This window comes from Heterocephalus glaber, unplaced genomic scaffold (assembly GCF_053883595.1).
Source record: "Heterocephalus glaber isolate CG9 unplaced genomic scaffold, H.glaber_assembly_v1.0 deba00000071, whole genome shotgun sequence".
In the NCBI taxonomy this organism is placed as follows: Eukaryota; Metazoa; Chordata; class Mammalia; order Rodentia; family Bathyergidae; genus Heterocephalus; species Heterocephalus glaber.
The window spans coordinates 12581030-12599238 of NW_028258137.1; the positions used below are offsets into that span (position 1 = coordinate 12581030).

The window sequence follows — 18209 nt, forward strand, 5'->3', positions numbered from 1 at the left end:
AAGGAAAGAAAGAGAAAACTGTAGCCATCCTGCACACCAGTCTGCAGAGAACCATTACCTGCCAAGCAATCAGGGCCCATACCTGCTTACAAAGGTATTCAGAGAACTTGCTTAATCCCTCTTCATGTAAACCCAGCAATGGGAAGATCTTGAAGAAGCGCTCCACCTGGGGCAAATCTCCTTCCTTGGTGGCGATGGCAAACTTCTCTGCTACAATGGCTTTGAGACGCTGCTCAGCTTCTTGCAGCAATTTTAGGTTGGCATCAATCATGCTCCCTGCTCAATGGGGAGAAAATGAGAATTAATGGAAAGAATGTTATTATGTCAGGTTCACGCCACTCTGAGCATCACTATTCTTTTTACAAATGAGCATGTATTATGCACAAGGTACTATGATAGCAATAAGGATGAATCAGCCATGATTCTACTGTTACACAAGTTCCAATCAAGTAAGAGATAAGTTTCAAGCACAGATAGCTATAGTAAAATGCAATGTACGTTAAGTCACAGAAAAGAAGGCCAAAAGTCTTTATTTCTGGTTGAGGCAATCAAAAAAGCTTGCTAGGCAACAGAGCTAAGAGACAACCTACAATGTGGAAAAAATTTTCAGCAGCTGTACCTTAGACAAAGGACTACTATCTAGAATATATAAAGAATTGAAAAAAATCAGAGCCCCCAAATTCAAAGACCCAATTCAAAAATGGGCATCTGAAATGAACAGACATTTCTCAAAGAAGTAAAAGCAGCAAATAAATAAATGAAAAAATGTTCAACATCATTGGTTATTCGAGAGATGCAGATGTAAACAACACTGAGATTCACCTCACCCCAGAAAGAATGGCTGTTATCAAGAAATCAACCAATAACATGCTGGCAGGGGTGTGGGGAGAAAAGATCCCTTCTCCATTGTTGGTGGGAGTGCAGACTGGTGCAACCACTGTGGAAATCAGTATGGAGATATCTCAAACAACTAGGCTTAGAGGTCCCATTTGATCCATCTATCCTTCTGCTTGGTATCTTCGCAAAAGAATTAAAAAGAATCATACTACAGTGATATATGTGCACCCATGTTTATAGTGGCACAGTTTGTAATAGCTAAAACTTGGAAACAGCCCAAGTGCCCATCAACTGGAAACTGGATAAAGAAGATGTGTTTTTTTAATAAAATGGAGTACTACTCAGCCATAAAGAACGAGAAACTAGAGACATTTATAGCTAAATGGATGCATATTGAGGTCATCCTCTTAAGTGAAATAAATAGAACACACATGTGTAAATACCGAATAGTTTCTCTAGTGTGAGAAACTGAAAGTGTAATTAAGGATTAAAATGATTAAAATGAATAACTGATAATTTAAAATAGTAAGAAAAGGTTCAAAGGGGTAGGGGTGGCAGGAGGGGAAGGGGAGAGATCAGAGTTACAGGCTGGAATCTGGAAAAAATCCATATATAGATTGTGTTTAAAACTATAGTAAGAGATGTAGATAGAGACTAGGCTGGAGCTCATTCGTGGGTTGGGAAGGAAGAGTCACTGAGATCAAAGGAGAGAAGGGTGTGTTTCCAGAAGAAGCACATACAACAATGTACAGTACACAGTACTCGACAGTGTGATAAATGACTGTTACTGTTTTAGGTACTTATCATAACATGCTGTGCTTTTCATCCTTTAGAGCATAATACTACTTTTATAAAAGAGTTTACTGTAAAACAGTGTGCTGCTATGTCAGTGGTAGCCTCATGTATCCTGTGTTTAACTGCATATTTGAATAATATCAAGGGGCCATCACAGATGATGGATGTATACCTTCTCAGTTTGCACTTAGAAGCTGGCACTCTGTGTGGTATGTTACGATACACACGGATGAAACTGCCTAATAACATATTTTTTAGATTGTATTTCCATCACATGTCACATGACTATATTGAAATTTAAATTTAAAAAAATTTGGCCTATGTGGAGTCTACTAGCTAATTAGAATTTTTTTCCAGACCACTATTTGTTCAATATTAGTTTTGAAAATCTTTCTAAAACGAATCACATCCTTTGATGTCTTGGTAATGCTTGAGATATTTTTTTAAATTATATGGAAAAATGTTTAAGTACTTTTCAGTTTTGCTTTGGTTGAGTTCTATTGTATTTGAATACTACTATAGTTTTTTCCCTTGCATTGCTTTTCTTTGAATAATTTTAATTTTTGTGTATGTGTGTGTTCAGTGACTGGTAATAAAGTTGTACATTAAAAAGGGGGGGGGGCTGGGGATTTAGCTCAGTGGTTTTGTTACCTGCTGTGCAAGCGCAAGCACCTGAGTTTGATCCCCGGTACCAAAAAAAAAAAAAAAGCTTGCTAGGGAAAATGACATCCCATCTCTCAAAGATGGGCAGGAGTTTGATACCTGAGTAGGAGGAACACACATTCCAAGAGAAGAGAATGACATAAGGAAAGGAACAAAAGCAGAAATATGAAAAAAGTATTTGCAGAATATTGCAAGTAGTATGTGTTCTGATATAAAGAACACAACAAGTATTTGTGCAATGAGTGGGTGTATGAGTGACTGCTTCTAGAAAGACAGGGTGAGTAGAGCCTTCGGATTTAGCTCAGTGGTTCTGCCGCCTGCCTCGAAAGCAGAAGCACCTGAGTTCAATCCCTGGTACCAAAAGAAAGACAGGGTGAATCAATTATGAGAGGCCCAGAATATCAGGCCAAGAATTTCACTTCAAAAGTAGGAACATGTTGAATTGCAAAGAATCTACTGGTCCAAGAAGCAGTAACTGATACAGATTCAGTTTCCTTTTCCATAAAATGGAAATAACAACATCTTCCCTGGGATGGTAGGGGACTGATATAGAGCCTACTAGCAGATAAGAAACTTCCAACAACACATGCTGTTCCCTGGGTTTAGTTTTCCTCTTTTAGATTACAGATGCTTGTCTCTCAACTAGAAACTGACAGTCTCGCATGCCAACCTTCCTGGCCCTGTCGGCTGAGCTCGATGACTGACTTGTCTAGGCACAGGTAGCGATGAATGTGGGCTGCGGCCTGCTCATAATCTTCACTCCTCAGCGCACTCCGAACCCCATCCATGCAGAACTTCAGGTCCAAGATGTCATCAGCCCTTTGGATGGCCTGATAGAGACGGTTCTGCAAAAAGATTTTGTGCTTAGAAACAATGTCCTTTCTTTCAAAAACACCTCTCTAGGGCTGGGGATTTAGCTCAGTGGCACTGCGCCTGCCTCAAAAGCATAAGGTCCTGAGTTCAATCCCTGGTACTGGAAAGCAAAAAACTAAAAAAACAACAAAAAAATTGAAACCTCTCCAGAAGGTAGGGTGAGTCAAGAGCTGAATCTGGTTAACCACAAGTCCTTTTCAGCTTTAACTGGCAAACTCATGAACCATTATTACCACTCACAGAACTCTTACTGATGATATCAAGACTATTAAAAGGTATCATATGGATTTTATTTTGTGGTACTGGGGATTGAACCCATAAACTTCTGAGCTGCATCCACAGTCCTTTGTGATCCTCCTGCCTCAGCCTTCTAGAGTGCTGGGGATTACAGGTGTTACCACACCTGGCTACATGATTTTATTAATGTAGTGAAATAATTCATTTTAATGGAAGGAGGTATGGAGATAATCCATATTTATAGCTGGCTTATTTTGTTAAAATTTATAGTTGAATCAGAATGTATCTGATACTCTGGGAACATGACATTGTAAATCAAGTACTGTAATAAAGTGTGAAGTTGGGCGTGATGGTACACACCTGTAACCCCCAGTACTCTGGAGGCTGAGGCAGGAGGATTGCTGTGAGTTTGAGACAGCCTAAGATACACAGTGAGTTTGAGGCCAGCCTGAACTACATAGTGAGACCCATAGTGAGCCCAAACCAAACAAAAAAAAGTCCGGAAGGTATTTTTCTTTTAGAATAAGCACTAAAAAAACAAACCAACCCTTTCATATGTGAGTTGGGGACCACAATGTGTAGCAAACATCCCTGCCCAGTACTAGCAGGCTATGAGTGGCATATGCTTTTTGCTTTCCATAATTTGGCAATTGTTTTATTTCAGGTGTCAGACCGAAGCCCTATGTGACTCAAATGGGCGTGTCAGATGGTGGACTGGGCAAGCATAGCCCCTCCCTCAATGGCTGCCACAGAAACCTAGGCCCTGGTCTATGAAGTGGCAGGGCTCTGCTGAGTTACATGCAGCTGAGGTCAGCGTGACCCCAATTAAAACCCTTTCCCCCGAATCATGGCTTCTCACTGACCCGGTGGGTTGCATAATAATTGCACCAGGTCTCAGTACCAGTTTGTTCCATCCAAGCTAGATAAACAGTGCTTCCTCCCTAACAGCCCTGCCTGGCGCCATCATGCTGGTGTTCGGCAGTATTTTGCTAGATGCCTTCAAAGCACACCCTGCTCCCTATTCCTTCCCATGATTGTATTCAATAAATACTGGATGTGCTTGGGGGCCTTTGTCTTTGCTGACATCAGCAGCACTGCTCAGGACCCAAGACTCAGCTTCTCCATGCTAAGTCTGGTTTCTACCTGTTCTTGAATTCGGCCTTGTGCTGTGGTGGCTCACAGGAGGCCAGGACCCACGACAGAGGTCCTGGTAACATTTCCTTTCCCATTCCCTAAAATAGTGTTTTGTGGTAAAGCTATTTTTTGCAGTTTCTGAACTAATAGATCAGAAAGTTATCTATTTCACAGGGAGGGGCTAACTGAGGCTGTGATGGACTAGGACAGTGATGGCAAACCTCTTAGAGTTTTCAGTGATAACAAGCAGCCAGCTGTGGCACCTGTGCCACAGGTTCACCACCACTAGACTAGAAGAACTCAGACCCTGTTCTATCTGTTTTTTTTTTTTTTTTTGTACTGGGGATTGAACTCAGGACCTTGTGCTTGCAAGGCAGGCAGCAGAACTACTGAGGTAAATCCCCAGCCCTGTTCTATCTACTGTGATAGCCACTAACCTTATGGACACTTGAAATGTGGTTAGTCCAATTAAGATGTGTATGTGTAAAATATACAACAAAATAAAAGACTAAGTACAAAAATAAAGAAGGTAGCTGGGCATGGTGGCGCATGCTTGTAATCACAGCACTTGGGAGGCTGAGGCAGGAGGAACGCTATGCCTTCGAGGCCAGCTTGGGCTACATAGTGAGCTCCAGGATAGCCTGAACTACAAAGCAAGACCCTGTCTCAAAAACAGAAAAAAAAAAGAAGATAGGGCCGGGGATTTCACTCAGTGGTTCTGCTGCCTGGCTCACAAGCACAAGGTTCCGAGTTCGATCCCTGGTACCAAAAAAAAAAAAAAGAATGGTTACAAGAAAATTTATAATTATGTAGGTTCATATTAAATTTCCTCTTTTCCAATATGGATCACTCATTCATTTTCTTATCTAATTGCCTTAGCTAGAAGGGATATAGCAGTCTTTGGCTTGTTCCTTTTCATGGGGGAAAGGGGGGGAATTCTTTCTATCACCAGGATATTGTTAGTGATGGGATTTTCATGGTTGGGATTCATCAGGCTGAGAATGTTCCCTTCTGTTACAAATTTGTTAAGTTTTTTGTTTTGGGTTTTTTTTGTTTGTTTTGGGTTTTTTTGGTACTGGGGATCGAACTCAGGACCTTGTGTTTTTGAGGTAGGCACTGGAACCACTGAGCTAAATCCCCGGCCCTTTTGTTTTGGTTTTTGAGACAGGGTCTCCCTATGTAGTTCAGACTGACCTTGAACTCACTATGTAGCCTAGGGTGGCCTCAAACTCATGGTGATCCTCCTGCCTCAGTCTCCCAAGTACTGGGATTACAGGCCTGTGCCACCATCCCCAGCAATTTTTTTTTTTTGTTTGGAGACAAGGTCTCATTATGTAGTTCAGGCTGGCCTTGCACTGGCAATGATCTTCCTGCCTCAGCCTCCCATTGTTTTGGTTTTTTTGTACCGGGGATTAAACTCATGCTTGCCAGGAACGCACTGTGCCACTGAGCTACATCCCTGGCCCACTGAATTCTGACAAATACTTTAAATCTATAAAAGGATCCTGTGGCTTTTGTACTTTATTGATAGTGTTACAATAATTCATTTTCAGATATTTAACCTTGCATTTCTAGGATAAATCCCATTTGGTCCCATAATCTTCTTTTGCTCTTCTTCAGTCCTAGGGACTGAACCCGAGGCTATATGCACACAGGTCAAACACTCTACCACTGAACTACATCTCCAGTCTTTTTTTCTGTTTGACGTATGTATGTTGTATTTATTTACTTAGTGGTACTGGCAAGTGAACTCAGGGCCTTTGCAGATACCGACCAACCCCTGTCCTCCTTTTTCTAAATTTTGAGACAGGGTCTTGCTAAGTCACTACATTGTTGAAGCTGGGCTCAAACTTGTTATTATTCTGCCTCAACCTCCCAGAGTGCTTGGATTATAGACATGTGCTATCATGCCCAGCTGTTTTTTATTTTGAGACAGGGTCTTGCTGACTTGCTTAGGCTGATCTTAAACTTTTAATCATTCTGCTTCAACTGCCCAAGTAGCTGGGATTACATGGATGTGGTACTGTACCCAACTTTATAATTCTTTTTTATATTTTGGAGTACTAGCATCAGAATCCTCTCTTTTTTTTGAGAGAAGGCCTCGCTAGGTAGTTCAGGCTGGCCTTCAACTCACTATGTAGCTGAGGCTGGCCTCAAACTTGCAGTGATCCTCCTGTCTTAGCCTCCTGGGTGCTGAGATTACAGGTGTGCATTATCACACCCAGCTCTAGAATCCTTTTTTTTTTTCTTTTTGGTACTAGGGATCGAACTCGGGACCTTGTGCTTTTGAGGCAGACGCTGGAACCACTGAGCTAAATCCCCAGCCCTAGAATCCTTTTTATATGTTGCTGGATTTGCTCCTTTATTTTGTTGAGAATTTTTATATCTACATGCAGAAGAGCAATTGGTCTGAATTTTTCATGTGATATCTTTATTTGATTCTGGTATTTCATTAGATTTCTATTGGATGGTCCTTCTCTAACCTCCAGATGGCAGCTTTCCTGAGCTCTATTAAATCAGACATCAAAAGCACAATGGGATTACCTTGGCCAAGTCAAGCTGACGGACTTTGCTGGACACATTCTCAGCTAGGTTGCAGGTGAAGGTGATCATTCCAGCCAGCTGCTTTGCATCTCCCTCAATCAACTGCAGATTGGGCCTGGAGACATACATTGTTAGCACATATATATCCATGGGGCCAGAAGGTAGGAGTAAAAAATGGAAACATTTTTTGTAGATGCAGACTGTATCTTACACTTCTTTTGTACTTCTTCTCAACTCAGCTCAGTTCACTCTACACACAGCCTTCTCTAGGGAGTTTTTTATTGTGAGCTCAAGACATACTTAATGAAAAAAATTAAGGGCCAGGAATTTAGCTCAGTGGTTCTGCCACCTGCCTCGAAAGCACAAGGACCCAAGTTCGATCCCTGGTACCAAAAAAAAAAAATGTCTTTCTCTCTCTCTCTTTTTTTTACATAACAAGAGATGAAACTTAGGGAATGCTAAGCTATATCCCTGACCCTTTTAATTTATATTTTAAGATACTTGGCTAAAAGATTAAGTTCTGAAACTATTAGTCACTCTAAATAGATAGCCGAAGAACTAGAAAATAGATTCTTCCAATTGCTAAGTGAGCCTAAAAACTACTAATCAACCACCTAAGAGGATGCTGAGAAACTTTGAGGGGTGCACTAGGGATTGAACCCAAGACCTTGTGGATGCTGGGCAAGCACTTTACCACTCTGTTACATGCCCAGCCTTTCTTTTTTGCCTTTTCTCCGCCCTCCCCCCCCCCCCCGCTTTTTTTTTGGTACAGGGGATTGAACTCAGGACCTTGCGCCACTTGTGAGGTAGGCGGCGGTACCAATGAGCTAAAATCTCCAGCTCCTTTGCCTTTTCTCTTTTGAGGCAAGATCTCATTAAGTTTCTCAGGCTGGCCTTAATCTTGTGGTCCTCTTCTGCCTCAGCCTCCAGAGTAGCTAGGATTATGGTGCATGCCACCACACCTGGCAAAGAGCCACTTGTATGATTAGCAAATATACAAAATCAATAAAAGCAGTGGTTTTCAAATTTGAGCTATGCATCAGTATCAACCAACAGGGTGGTTTGTTAAAATACATATTCCTGGGCTCCATTCCTAGGGTTTCTGATTCAGTACATTTAGGCTGGGACCCCAGAATTGCATTTCTAATAAGTTTCAAAGACTCTTCGATAATCACTGAACTACACACCATTAGGTGTTCACTTTACCTTGAGGAAATATGCCTCTTTATTTCAAAGCTAACTGGCATTTTATAACAGAAAAGAAAAATAATAACTTATCCAATGGATGCTTTTGGAATTTACAACAGCTTGTGCTGTGATGCACAGACTCACCCCATTCGGTGGAGAGTGACCATCTTACTTTCAATGGTGTTTTGTTGTTCCAAAAGAGCATCTAGCTCTCTTTCCACCACTTTCTGAAACACAGGGAAACATCTTGTCATCAGAACGGTAAGAAGGAAACTTGAAAGTTATCTAACACAACCACTTAGTTGAAAGGCAATATTTCAAATTCCTTTTCTTCCACTATGCTCCCCTTAGACTTAAATGGTTCACTTATACATTGCATAATGATCATTACCTTGTGTATACCTTATTCTATCTAGCAGATGAGCACTATAATAGGAGGAAATAAACTTCTATTCACTATCAGTAGCACAGTATCTCATACAGATAAGATTTAAATACAGTGAGTAAATAAATGAAATTTACAAAGTGGCAGTCACAACAACAAAAACTTTTCTTGGTTCATAGTCAGGGAATAAATACAATTCTATATCAGTTAAGCTACTTACTGTGCTAACTTAGTTTATGTACTCTTACGCTTCAGTTTCTCTGTAAAATAAGGATAACAAAACATACTCTATAGGACTGAGGGAATCAGACAATATACAAAGTGCTTAACAGAATATAAGTTTAACTATACATTTTTATGAAAACAGTACCCAGAGGGAAAGTTTCCTTGGCAGTCATCAACTAAAAACACAGAAACAACACTGTTGCATCTATGAGATTTTCTTAATTTTTCCTCCAAAGGGGTGTGTGTGTGTGTGTGTGTGTGTGTGTGTGTGTGTATGTGTTTGAGATAGGGTCTCACTATGTAGTCTAGGCTAGCCTCAAACTCCCGATGATCCTCCTGAGGGCTGGGATTATAGGACCCTGTGCCAACATGTCTTGCCTCCAAAGTACTGATTGACACATTGAGTGCAAGGCTAAGAATGTTATGTCAGGAACACTAAATTTTCAAACACATGTTGTTGAAAAAAGCATCAGAAACTGCTAGAATTGATAGAATTTAATATTTGAAAATATTTAAAAATACAAAAGACCCCTCCTCGAGGCGGATTTGTGCTCAACCTTACTTAAAAGTTTGGTTTGGAAAAAACAGATGCTAAACTTTTAGATTAGAGCTTAGGTCTTTTTCTTCTGACCGGCAAGGAACCCAAAAGACATTTGAAAGTGAATTGACAACATCAGGTTGCCACAGAAAAGTGAAGAAATAGAAGGTAGGACATCATCAATTGAAAGAAATCTTAGGTTAGGTCCTGCCCCTCATTTCACAGAACATCAGAGGTACAAGAGATGAGGTGACTTTTCCAAGACTAGACAGTTATTCCTGAATCTTAAAATTCCTAGCCAGAAATGATGAGGCTGCAACCCCAGTTACTTGAAAGGCTGAGCACTAGGACCCAAATTTCCCCAAGGCGACCCCAACACCCACACCCACAGCCACACTCACTCACAATCAACTGTCTACAAAGCTACACACTGAAATTTAACCGAAACGGTAAAGTTACACTCCCAAATCATTTCCTACAAGAGGAAGTCTTAAAATTCCAGTTCATTTGCAATGATTTCTCGCCTAAATGAGATATCGGTGTTTCATAATTTTCAATTTCTAGGCCAGTGCACTTATTTTGAGAACCAAGCGGTTGCCACATATTCTCAGTCTAATTTTACTCGAGCGGGTAAACACTACAGTGACTATGAACCAGGGAAATCAGTGTGGGGTTTGGGGGAAAGAGGGTGCGGATCGCTCAGGGAATACAAGCTTGAGGGCATCTGACAGAACAGAGTAGACAGGCCTCCCCAAATAGCTGTCTACGCTGAAGCTTCTTTGGTAGATGCTGCTTTATTTCCCCCAGTAAGGAGAGAGTTTCCCACAGCCTGGATTTCCCAAGAGGGACAGCTCCTATGCCCAATGACCCTGCATCTTCTTGGAAAAAAGAGGCTCAGTCCCCCACCTCCTCGCCGCAGAGCCGTTCGTACACAGCTTCCAGCTCCTGCAGCTCTGTCAGGGAACGAATGAGCTCGGTAGAGATTTCGGTGCAGCTGCCTCCTCCCACCCCCTCTGCTGGGCGAGAGACCCCCGATAACTTCTGAGATGACTCGAGGTCCCCCATCTTGGTCTCCGTTCGTCACTTCCCGGTCTGTGGCATTTCGTCCCCGTTGGCGCTCCCGGACTTTGGGGCTGTCCACTGTAGCGCCCAACTAACTCGTTTTTAAAACTACTTTAAAAAAAATATTAATTTCTATCATTCTGTAAAGTTAGGATAATGTAGTATTTTAAAATAATTTTAAATGCTGACGGAAGCATTCAAAATTTTATACATATATTCTTCAGGCGCGGGTTGGGTACCTTTTTCCGGTCGCGCGGTATCGGAAGGCCCCTGTCTAGAGGGCTAATGGCGGATGCCGGCCGATTAGCGTTGGTGGTGGTTTAGGTTTCGAAGTATTGAGGATCCATCGGATATCTACGGCATCCTTCCCGCTGTAAGGTAAGCAAGTAGCGTTACGACTTCTCTGGCCTTGGGAAAGTTGAGAGTGGCCACGTACGAGGGTCTCCGACACTTTGGCGGGAGTCTCCGCGGCACTTTAGGCCTCAGTGTTTCGGATAGAGCACAAGGACGTTTGGGGGAATGCATGGGAGCGAAAACGGCTTTTGGTGACTTTTCCTGGTCTGTCCACAGAGTGGGAAGGAGTCTTGGCTCAAAATAAGGCTTATAAAAAGTGCCTTATTTTTTAGGCCCTAGGGCCTGTGGGACCCAGGAGGTAGATATGAAAACGAGCGGGAACGACATCTGCCGGAGAAAACAGTAAATGATACCTAACGGGAAGGTGGAAAGACTTAAAAAGTATAAATAACAGAAACAGTCGTTGGAGCCAGAACTCTGGTTTCAGTTTGTGGTTTGGTAATTAACTTGTTTCATTTTCTGAATGTCAGTTTTCCCTTGTACAAAATGAGCATGATACCTATCTAGAAAGCTTCGGAGTCAGAATGCGATGATGCTACCTTGGAACAGGGAGAAGGGGGGAGTGAGCAGTCGCACAAACTCCTGATAGTATCGTTACTGTCGTAGAGGTGGGGGGAAGTTGTATTACAAGCCTACCAAGTTTTAACTGTTAATGTTTCCCAGTACACAGTTCTTTATTACGGACTGATCTTCCTCCAGAGTGCACCTTCCTCCATTACTCATGATAAAAGTGTGGGTGGAGAACCTGGATCCACTTAGGTTTGTGGAAAATGAATCCCTAGGTTTGTAGTGGAAACCGTTAGTTAAAACATGGAAAAATAGCCCAAGTTCTTCCCTTCAATTACAGTGAAAGAAAAACACCTGAGTTCAATCCCCAATACTAAAGTTGGGTTATGAGGGAACAGGAACTCACATCACAGGGCATTGAGGTACATACCTATAATCCTAGCACTCAAAGAGGTTGAGGTGGGAGAAGCAAAATTCAAGGCCAGCATGGGCTACATAGCAAGTTCATTGAGTTCAAGGTTGTCCTGAACTACCTAGTGAGACACTGTCTCAAAAAACCAGAACACATTTCATATGTATGACTACCTCAATCCACCAATTCTATTTATAGGAATTAATCTTAGAGATAAACTCATACATATATAAGTGACCTACATGTAAGGTATTTTCTTTGCAGCATTGTTTATAATAGCAAGAGATTGGAAACAAACTGAATATTCATTAGTAGAGTATTGGCTAACTGAATTATAATATACCCATAAATTGGAATACTCTGCAGCTATAAAAGCAAGAAAGCCTTTTGTTTAATTGCTATCTGAAGGTAAATTAAAAATAAGTTGCAGTATAGTGTGAGTGTATAAATTATGGTACCTAACATTTGGTTAAAGAAAGATAAAATGTTTTTATATGTACATATATATTACAAAGCATGGATAGATACAATGTAATTTGGCAAAATTGATGCCCCCAGGAGGAATTGGGTGGCTAAGGAATGGTTTGCAGTTTTTGCTGTGGTTTTGAATTCTGAACCATGTAGATGTATAAACATAGACCTACATAGTTTTTTTGATTTAAAAAAATATAAATATCACCATTTGCTGTAAGATATTAGGCAAGTGACCTTTTTCTGGAAGGTGGTACTGAAGATCAAACCCAGGGCCTTCACACTAAACTACATACGTCCCCAGTCCTTTTAAAAAAGTTTTTGAGACAGGGTCTTGCTATTGCCCAGGCTGGTCTCAAACTTGATTTCTTCCTACCTCAGCCTCTTAGAGTGGTGGGATTACAGATGTACACCACCCTACCCAACTAAGTGATTTAATTAATTTCCAGGCTTCAGTTTTCTTATCTATAAAATGAGTATAAAACTACACACATAAGATTTTTGTGAAATTAGAAGCAAAGCAGAAGCTGGGCATGGTAGCACAGCCTGTAATCACAGCACTCGTGAGGCTGGGGCAGGAGGATTACTGTGAGTTCAAGGCCAACCTGAACTACTTGATGAGATCGACTCAAAAAAGAAAAAACATGGGCCGGGGATTTAGCTCAGAGGTTCCTCTGCCTGCCTCGCAAGTGCAGGGACCTGAGTTCTTGATCCCTGATACCAAAAAAAAAAACCCCAACCAAACAGAAAAAGCAGATAGTGTGGTTCCTGGTACTGTATATAGAAAGTATTCTTACCAGTAAGTATATGTGTGGTAATCTTCAATAGCCCTTACTGTATTGGGTCTGCTTCCTTTAACCAGGCTTCCCTATATAAAAATTTCTGTAAAAATGACAATTGCTCAGCTAATTTTCACTTTTTTGTGTCCTTAGCTTGCTTTGATTTGATCTTGTTGGTATAACCAAGACCTGGAATACTGAGGGACTCAGTTTTGCTGTCGTCATGTTCCTGTACAACTTGACCTTGCAGCGAGCCACTGGTATCAGCTTTGCCATTCATGGCAACTTCTCTGGTGAGTTCTCTAGCTACTGTCTTTTTAAATCAAAATAAATGAATATATACTGTTGCTTATCTCTTGTGGAGGAAATATTTTCCATGTATAAGAAAACAACTTAAATCTGGCTTGTAACCTTTGAATTGTTAAATTGAGCTGTATTTTCAGTTACCTAATTACAGATGCATTTCTTAGCTTGCAGTGTGTAATGATTTTTTTTTAATTGTAACTTAAAAATTAAAAAAAAAATTTTATTACATGTTTGCAGTGCATAATGACTATTCATTGTGGGGAGATGATGTGTGTACATAACACATCTTAATTTTTTTCGCTTCCCCTCCCTGCCCTCCATAGTGTGTAATGATTCTTATCAGAGGTATATATATGTATATTTCTTGGCTCTTTTGTTGGTGCCAGGTTGTCTGTATATTGCTGTGTTGCATAACAAGATGTGTAAAATCGCAACCCTTGATGCTGAATTTGACTTTTAAGTCTGGAAAGAAGAATGTATGAACGTATTTGTCAGGTTATCAGGGAGAGTAGTTATTTTTTTCAAAAGGAAAGTTGGACCTTGGGTTGGTGCTTGAAAAGGTAATAGGACTTCTCTGTAAGAAAGAAAGATAAAATTTAGATAGGGGTTGCTGCTTGTATAGAAATGCCATTTGCTGCTGTTTGTCACTAGCTACATTATGCCACGAAAAATGAGCGAGGTGGGCGGGTAATTTTTTCTTTTTTTGCTAGTATATGTTTGGATGTATGGTAATTAGAGTCATTGGGGAATTGGTACATTCTCATATTGCAGTGGTGGGGGCTACTTTTGGAAAGAAGAATTAAAGCCAGATTTGTGAAATTTTGCTTATCAGATTAAGAAATATTAAGCAGTAGAGCTTTACAAAAGAAGAGGTACTACTGTGTGTAAAATAAAATCTTTTCTTTCCATTGTAGATCGAACATTTGTGAGTTAAGTTAATCTCCCCAGTAATTAGGCAATTCATGACAGTTTTGTTGACGTTCCAGTTGTAACACCTCTTGTATAGTTCTTCACTTGATCTTAGCCAAAAGGCCGAGAAGCGATCTTGTATGGTTCTTGAGCAGAAGCCAATCTACAGAATTCACCTTTCATGTTAGCATTATTTTCTCTGATCTTGTTAATAGCTCTTACTGTGCTTCTGAGGGGTTCACTTGGATGTTTTTTGTTATTCTATCTATTTATTTATTTATTTGTAGTATGGAGGATTGAACCCAGGCCCTCATGCCTGCTAGGCAAGTGCTCTACCACTGAGCTATAACCCCAGCTCTTTGTTACCCTTTTTAAAAGAAATTATTTATATGCATGAATAAGAAAGTGAAGTGTATAGTTTTCTAGCCTGGGTGGCAGAGAAAGTAACTGTATTTGACAACAGGTTATTTGAGCCTGGAGAGGGAGTTTGTGGAAGGACAGACTTATTTTGAACAGTTAATGTCAACTCATCCTGGTAGAATTATAACAGGCATGGAGAGTTGGGGACAAAGTTGGCTATTATGTGTTTGGAGGTGTTGATTTGATTTATAAAAGTGAACTATAGTGGGTTTAGAAATAACAGTATATATTTATATATATTTGTTTGTTTTTGTTTTTGTTTTTGTTTTTTGAGGCAGGGTCTCCCTTTGTAGTTCAGGCTGGCCATGAACTCACTATGTTGACCAGGCTGGCCTTGAACTTGCAGAGATCCTCCTGCCTCAACCTCCCGAGTGCTGGGATTACAGGCATGTGCCACCACACCCGGCAACCAAGTATATATTAATTGACAGCTTTAAAAGCTTTTTGAGACACTATATGGAATTACATAGAAAGTTAATACATTATAATGATTTCTTAGTGCCCTTCAAGATGGACTAGAGAGAGTGCCTGTGGAAGGTTGTTTTTTTTTTTTTTTTTTGATACCTGGGATCGAACTTGGGATCTTATGGTTTCGAGGCAGGCAGCGGAACCACTGAGCTAAATCCCCAGCCCCTGGAAGGTTTTAATTATGAAATTGTTAAGTATTATTCTGTTGGCCTTTGTGTCCATAAATTCTGGGCCCAGGGGTTCCAGATTTGTGAATTCAACCAACCACAGAGCAAAAATATTCAGGAAAAAAATTGCACTGAATTTCTACAAGCTTCTTGTCATTATTCCCTAAGTAATACAGTGTGACAACTACATCCAGAGCATTTACATTGTTAGGTATCATAAATAATCTAGAGATGATATTTGGAAAGATTGTTTTAAGAGACAGGGTCTGAGGCTGGGGATGTGGCTCAGTGGTAAAATGCTTGCCTGATAATGGGTGAAGCCTTAGGTTTGATCCCCATCACTGTAAAAATAACCAACAGCAACAAAATCAAGAGACAGGGTCTTACTATGTTCCTCAGGTTTATGGGAACTCCTGGGCTCTTGCCTTAGCCTTCTAAGTAGCTGGGACTATGGGGGCAAGCCACCCTTCCTGGCTCTGGTGATTTAAGGTGATTTAAAGTATACAGGAGACTTGCAAATGTAAGGTCCAGGGTTTTGATCCCCAGTACTGAAAAAAAAATACAGGAGAATGTGTATAAGTTATATGGAAGGAAATACTATGCATTTTATATAAGGGACCTGATCATCTACAGAAATTTGGTATCTGAGAGTGTCCTGGAACTATTTCTCATGGATACTGAAGGGTGGCTGTACGTTAATACCATTTATAGACAGTTAATTGTACAGATTGATGACAAATCTTAGAAAAATAAAAATTAAAAATAACTTTGTGGGAAAAAAATAACTTTGTGACCTCCTCTTTTTTTTTTGGTTTTTTTGAGCCAGGATTTTGATGTGTTTCTCAGGCTGCTCTTGAATTCACTAGGTAACCTATGCTGGTATTGAACTTGTTGAGATCCTCCTGCCTCAGCCTCCCAAGTGCTGGGATTGCAGGCATGTGTCACCATGCCCAGCTTGTGACCCTTTTTAAAAAGTGTTCTTTAATACCACTTTTTGTTAGATAACTTCAATTCTGGGAAAAGTACTTTTTCAAAAAGAATAAAATTAAATACTGAGCCCCCAACTTATGTAATTATACATCCATTCAGTGGCATTTGATCTGTTATTTTTTGGATGGGTTGTGGTTGTTTGTGATCTTTATTTTTTGTTTATGTAGGAACCAAACAACAAGAAATTGTTGTTTCCCGTGGAAAGATCTTGGAGCTACTTCGTCCAGACCCTAACACTGGCAAAGTACATACCCTCCTTACTGTGGAAGTATTTGGTGTTATCCGGTCACTCATGGCCTTTAGGCTGACAGGTGGCACCAAAGACTACATTGTAGTCGGCAGTGACTCAGGTCGGATTGTTATCTTGGAATACCAGCCATCTAAGAATATGTTTGAGAAAATTCATCAAGAAACTTTTGGCAAAAGTGGATGCCGCCGCATTGTTCCTGGCCAGTTCTTAGCTGTGGATCCCAAAGGACGAGCTGTTATGATTAGTAAGTGACTTTCTTTTCCAGTTCTATTGAATGAATCTCTGGTTATTTTAAGTGGGGATAACAATTCTGTGATCTTGGCAGTGCACCAGTGTATCACTTACATCAGTAAAGTTTGGGATTTATATTTAGATTTACTCTGGTTTAAAGTTGCCATTTTTGGCCAGGGATATAGCTCAGCAGCATAGCACCTGCCTGGCAAGCACAAGGTCCTGAGTTCTATTCCCCGTACCAAAAAGATAATCAATAAATTTCCATTTTTAAAAGTTGTAATTCCTTTTAAAACAGTAGGGAAGATCTTAAGGTACCTATTTCACTTCTCACCTTGTTGGCAATAGTTGTTTTTCAGTGTCTTTATCTGTGTCAAAGACTGTAATGAAAAGATTTTATGTTACTGGACAGTGAATATAGTTGCTTTCATTAGCCTGAAGTGATGATTCACATTCATGTCTCTTCTCTGATAAATTTTGAAGAAAATTCTGTGTATCTGATCAGGCCTCTAGAGGGCAACTCTGAGTAGTCATAAAATACTAACTCTTAGCTCTTAATTCAATGAGTAATTCACCATATAGCCTAGACTGACCTCTAACTTGTGGCAATCCTCCTGTCTCAGCCTCCAGAGTGCTGGGATTAGAGACCGGTACCACCATGCCTGATGCTAAAGCTAACAGTTTTATTATGTTTTTTTCCAACGTCCTTAAATCCGAGAGCACAGTAAAAATTTTGGGGGAGTTAGTGTGTTATGAAAAGATTCCTATTGGGAAGGATGGGTCTGAAATGATGGTATTGTTTACTAACAATAGGGTGCAGAATCCTCAGTTGTTAAATCTGTAGAGTTAGTGCTGGCTCTTTATTCTAATAATAATCTTTTAAAAATAGTCATAGGGCCAGGGATTTAGCTCAGTGGTTCTGCCATGAGCCTCACAAGCGCAAGGACCTGAGTTTGATCCCTGATACCAAAAAAAAAAAGTCATGATTTGAGTCTAGCTGTTCTGTATGTCTATCTTCTCATTTGGAAATCTGGTGTGTCTTGTCTCTTTTAATCTAGGTGCTATTGAGAAACAGAAATTGGTGTATATCTTGAACAGAGATGCTGCAGCCCGACTTACCATTTCATCTCCCTTGGAAGCCCACAAAGCGAACACTTTAGTATATCATGTGGTTGGAGTAGATGTGGGATTTGAAAATCCAATGTTTGCTTGTCTGGAAATGGATTATGAGGTAATGGACCAATCATCTCTATGTTTCCCTAAAATTGTTCCACTATGAGGATCTTTTATCTGTTCTGTGCACAGATACCTTCCATATTCCAAATGCCTTCCTGAAATCCTTTGGAATGTCTCAGAACTGAACTGATTGACTATGTCAGTGACGGCAAACCTTTTAGAGATGAGTGCCTAAACTCCAACCCAAAACCCACTTACTTATCGCAAAGTGCCAGCACTGAAATTAAA

At 40.4% G+C, this 18209-nt stretch overlaps 2 protein-coding genes and 1 non-coding gene across 4 annotated transcripts in view; 2 read left to right on the top strand and 1 right to left on the bottom strand.

Annotated features, from left to right (window-relative positions):
- Positions 1–10556, bottom strand: part of Cog4 (component of oligomeric golgi complex 4) — a 31854-nt gene extending 21298 nt beyond the window's left edge. Inside the window, exons 1-5 of one of the 2 annotated variants that reach the window (XM_004842882.4) lie at positions 10326–10556; positions 8416–8498; positions 7084–7198; positions 2966–3140; positions 83–276 (exon numbers count right to left, since the gene is read on the bottom strand). In XM_004842882.4, the coding sequence (XP_004842939.1) occupies positions 83–276; positions 2966–3140; positions 7084–7198; positions 8416–8498; positions 10326–10484 (726 nt within the window). In that variant the 5' untranslated portion in view covers positions 10485–10556. The remainder of the gene's footprint in view (positions 1–82; positions 277–2965; positions 3141–7083; positions 7199–8415; positions 8499–10325) is intronic. The other variant, XM_004842881.4, reaches the window with a different exon arrangement.
- Positions 10557–10714: 158 nt separating this feature from the next.
- The window catches only part of Sf3b3 (splicing factor 3b subunit 3), a 46018-nt gene continuing 38523 nt past the window's right edge, over positions 10715–18209 (top strand). Inside the window, exons 1-4 of the mRNA XM_004842883.3 lie at positions 10715–10859; positions 13158–13297; positions 16432–16758; positions 17804–17976. Coding sequence (XP_004842940.1) covers positions 13228–13297; positions 16432–16758; positions 17804–17976 — 570 coding nt within the window. The 5' untranslated portion in view covers positions 10715–10859; positions 13158–13227. The remainder of the gene's footprint in view (positions 10860–13157; positions 13298–16431; positions 16759–17803; positions 17977–18209) is intronic.
- LOC147830613 (small nucleolar RNA SNORD111) lies at positions 17177–17254 on the top strand. Its single transcript, XR_015449712.1, has one exon. It is a non-coding gene; the product is annotated as a small nucleolar RNA SNORD111 (small nucleolar RNA).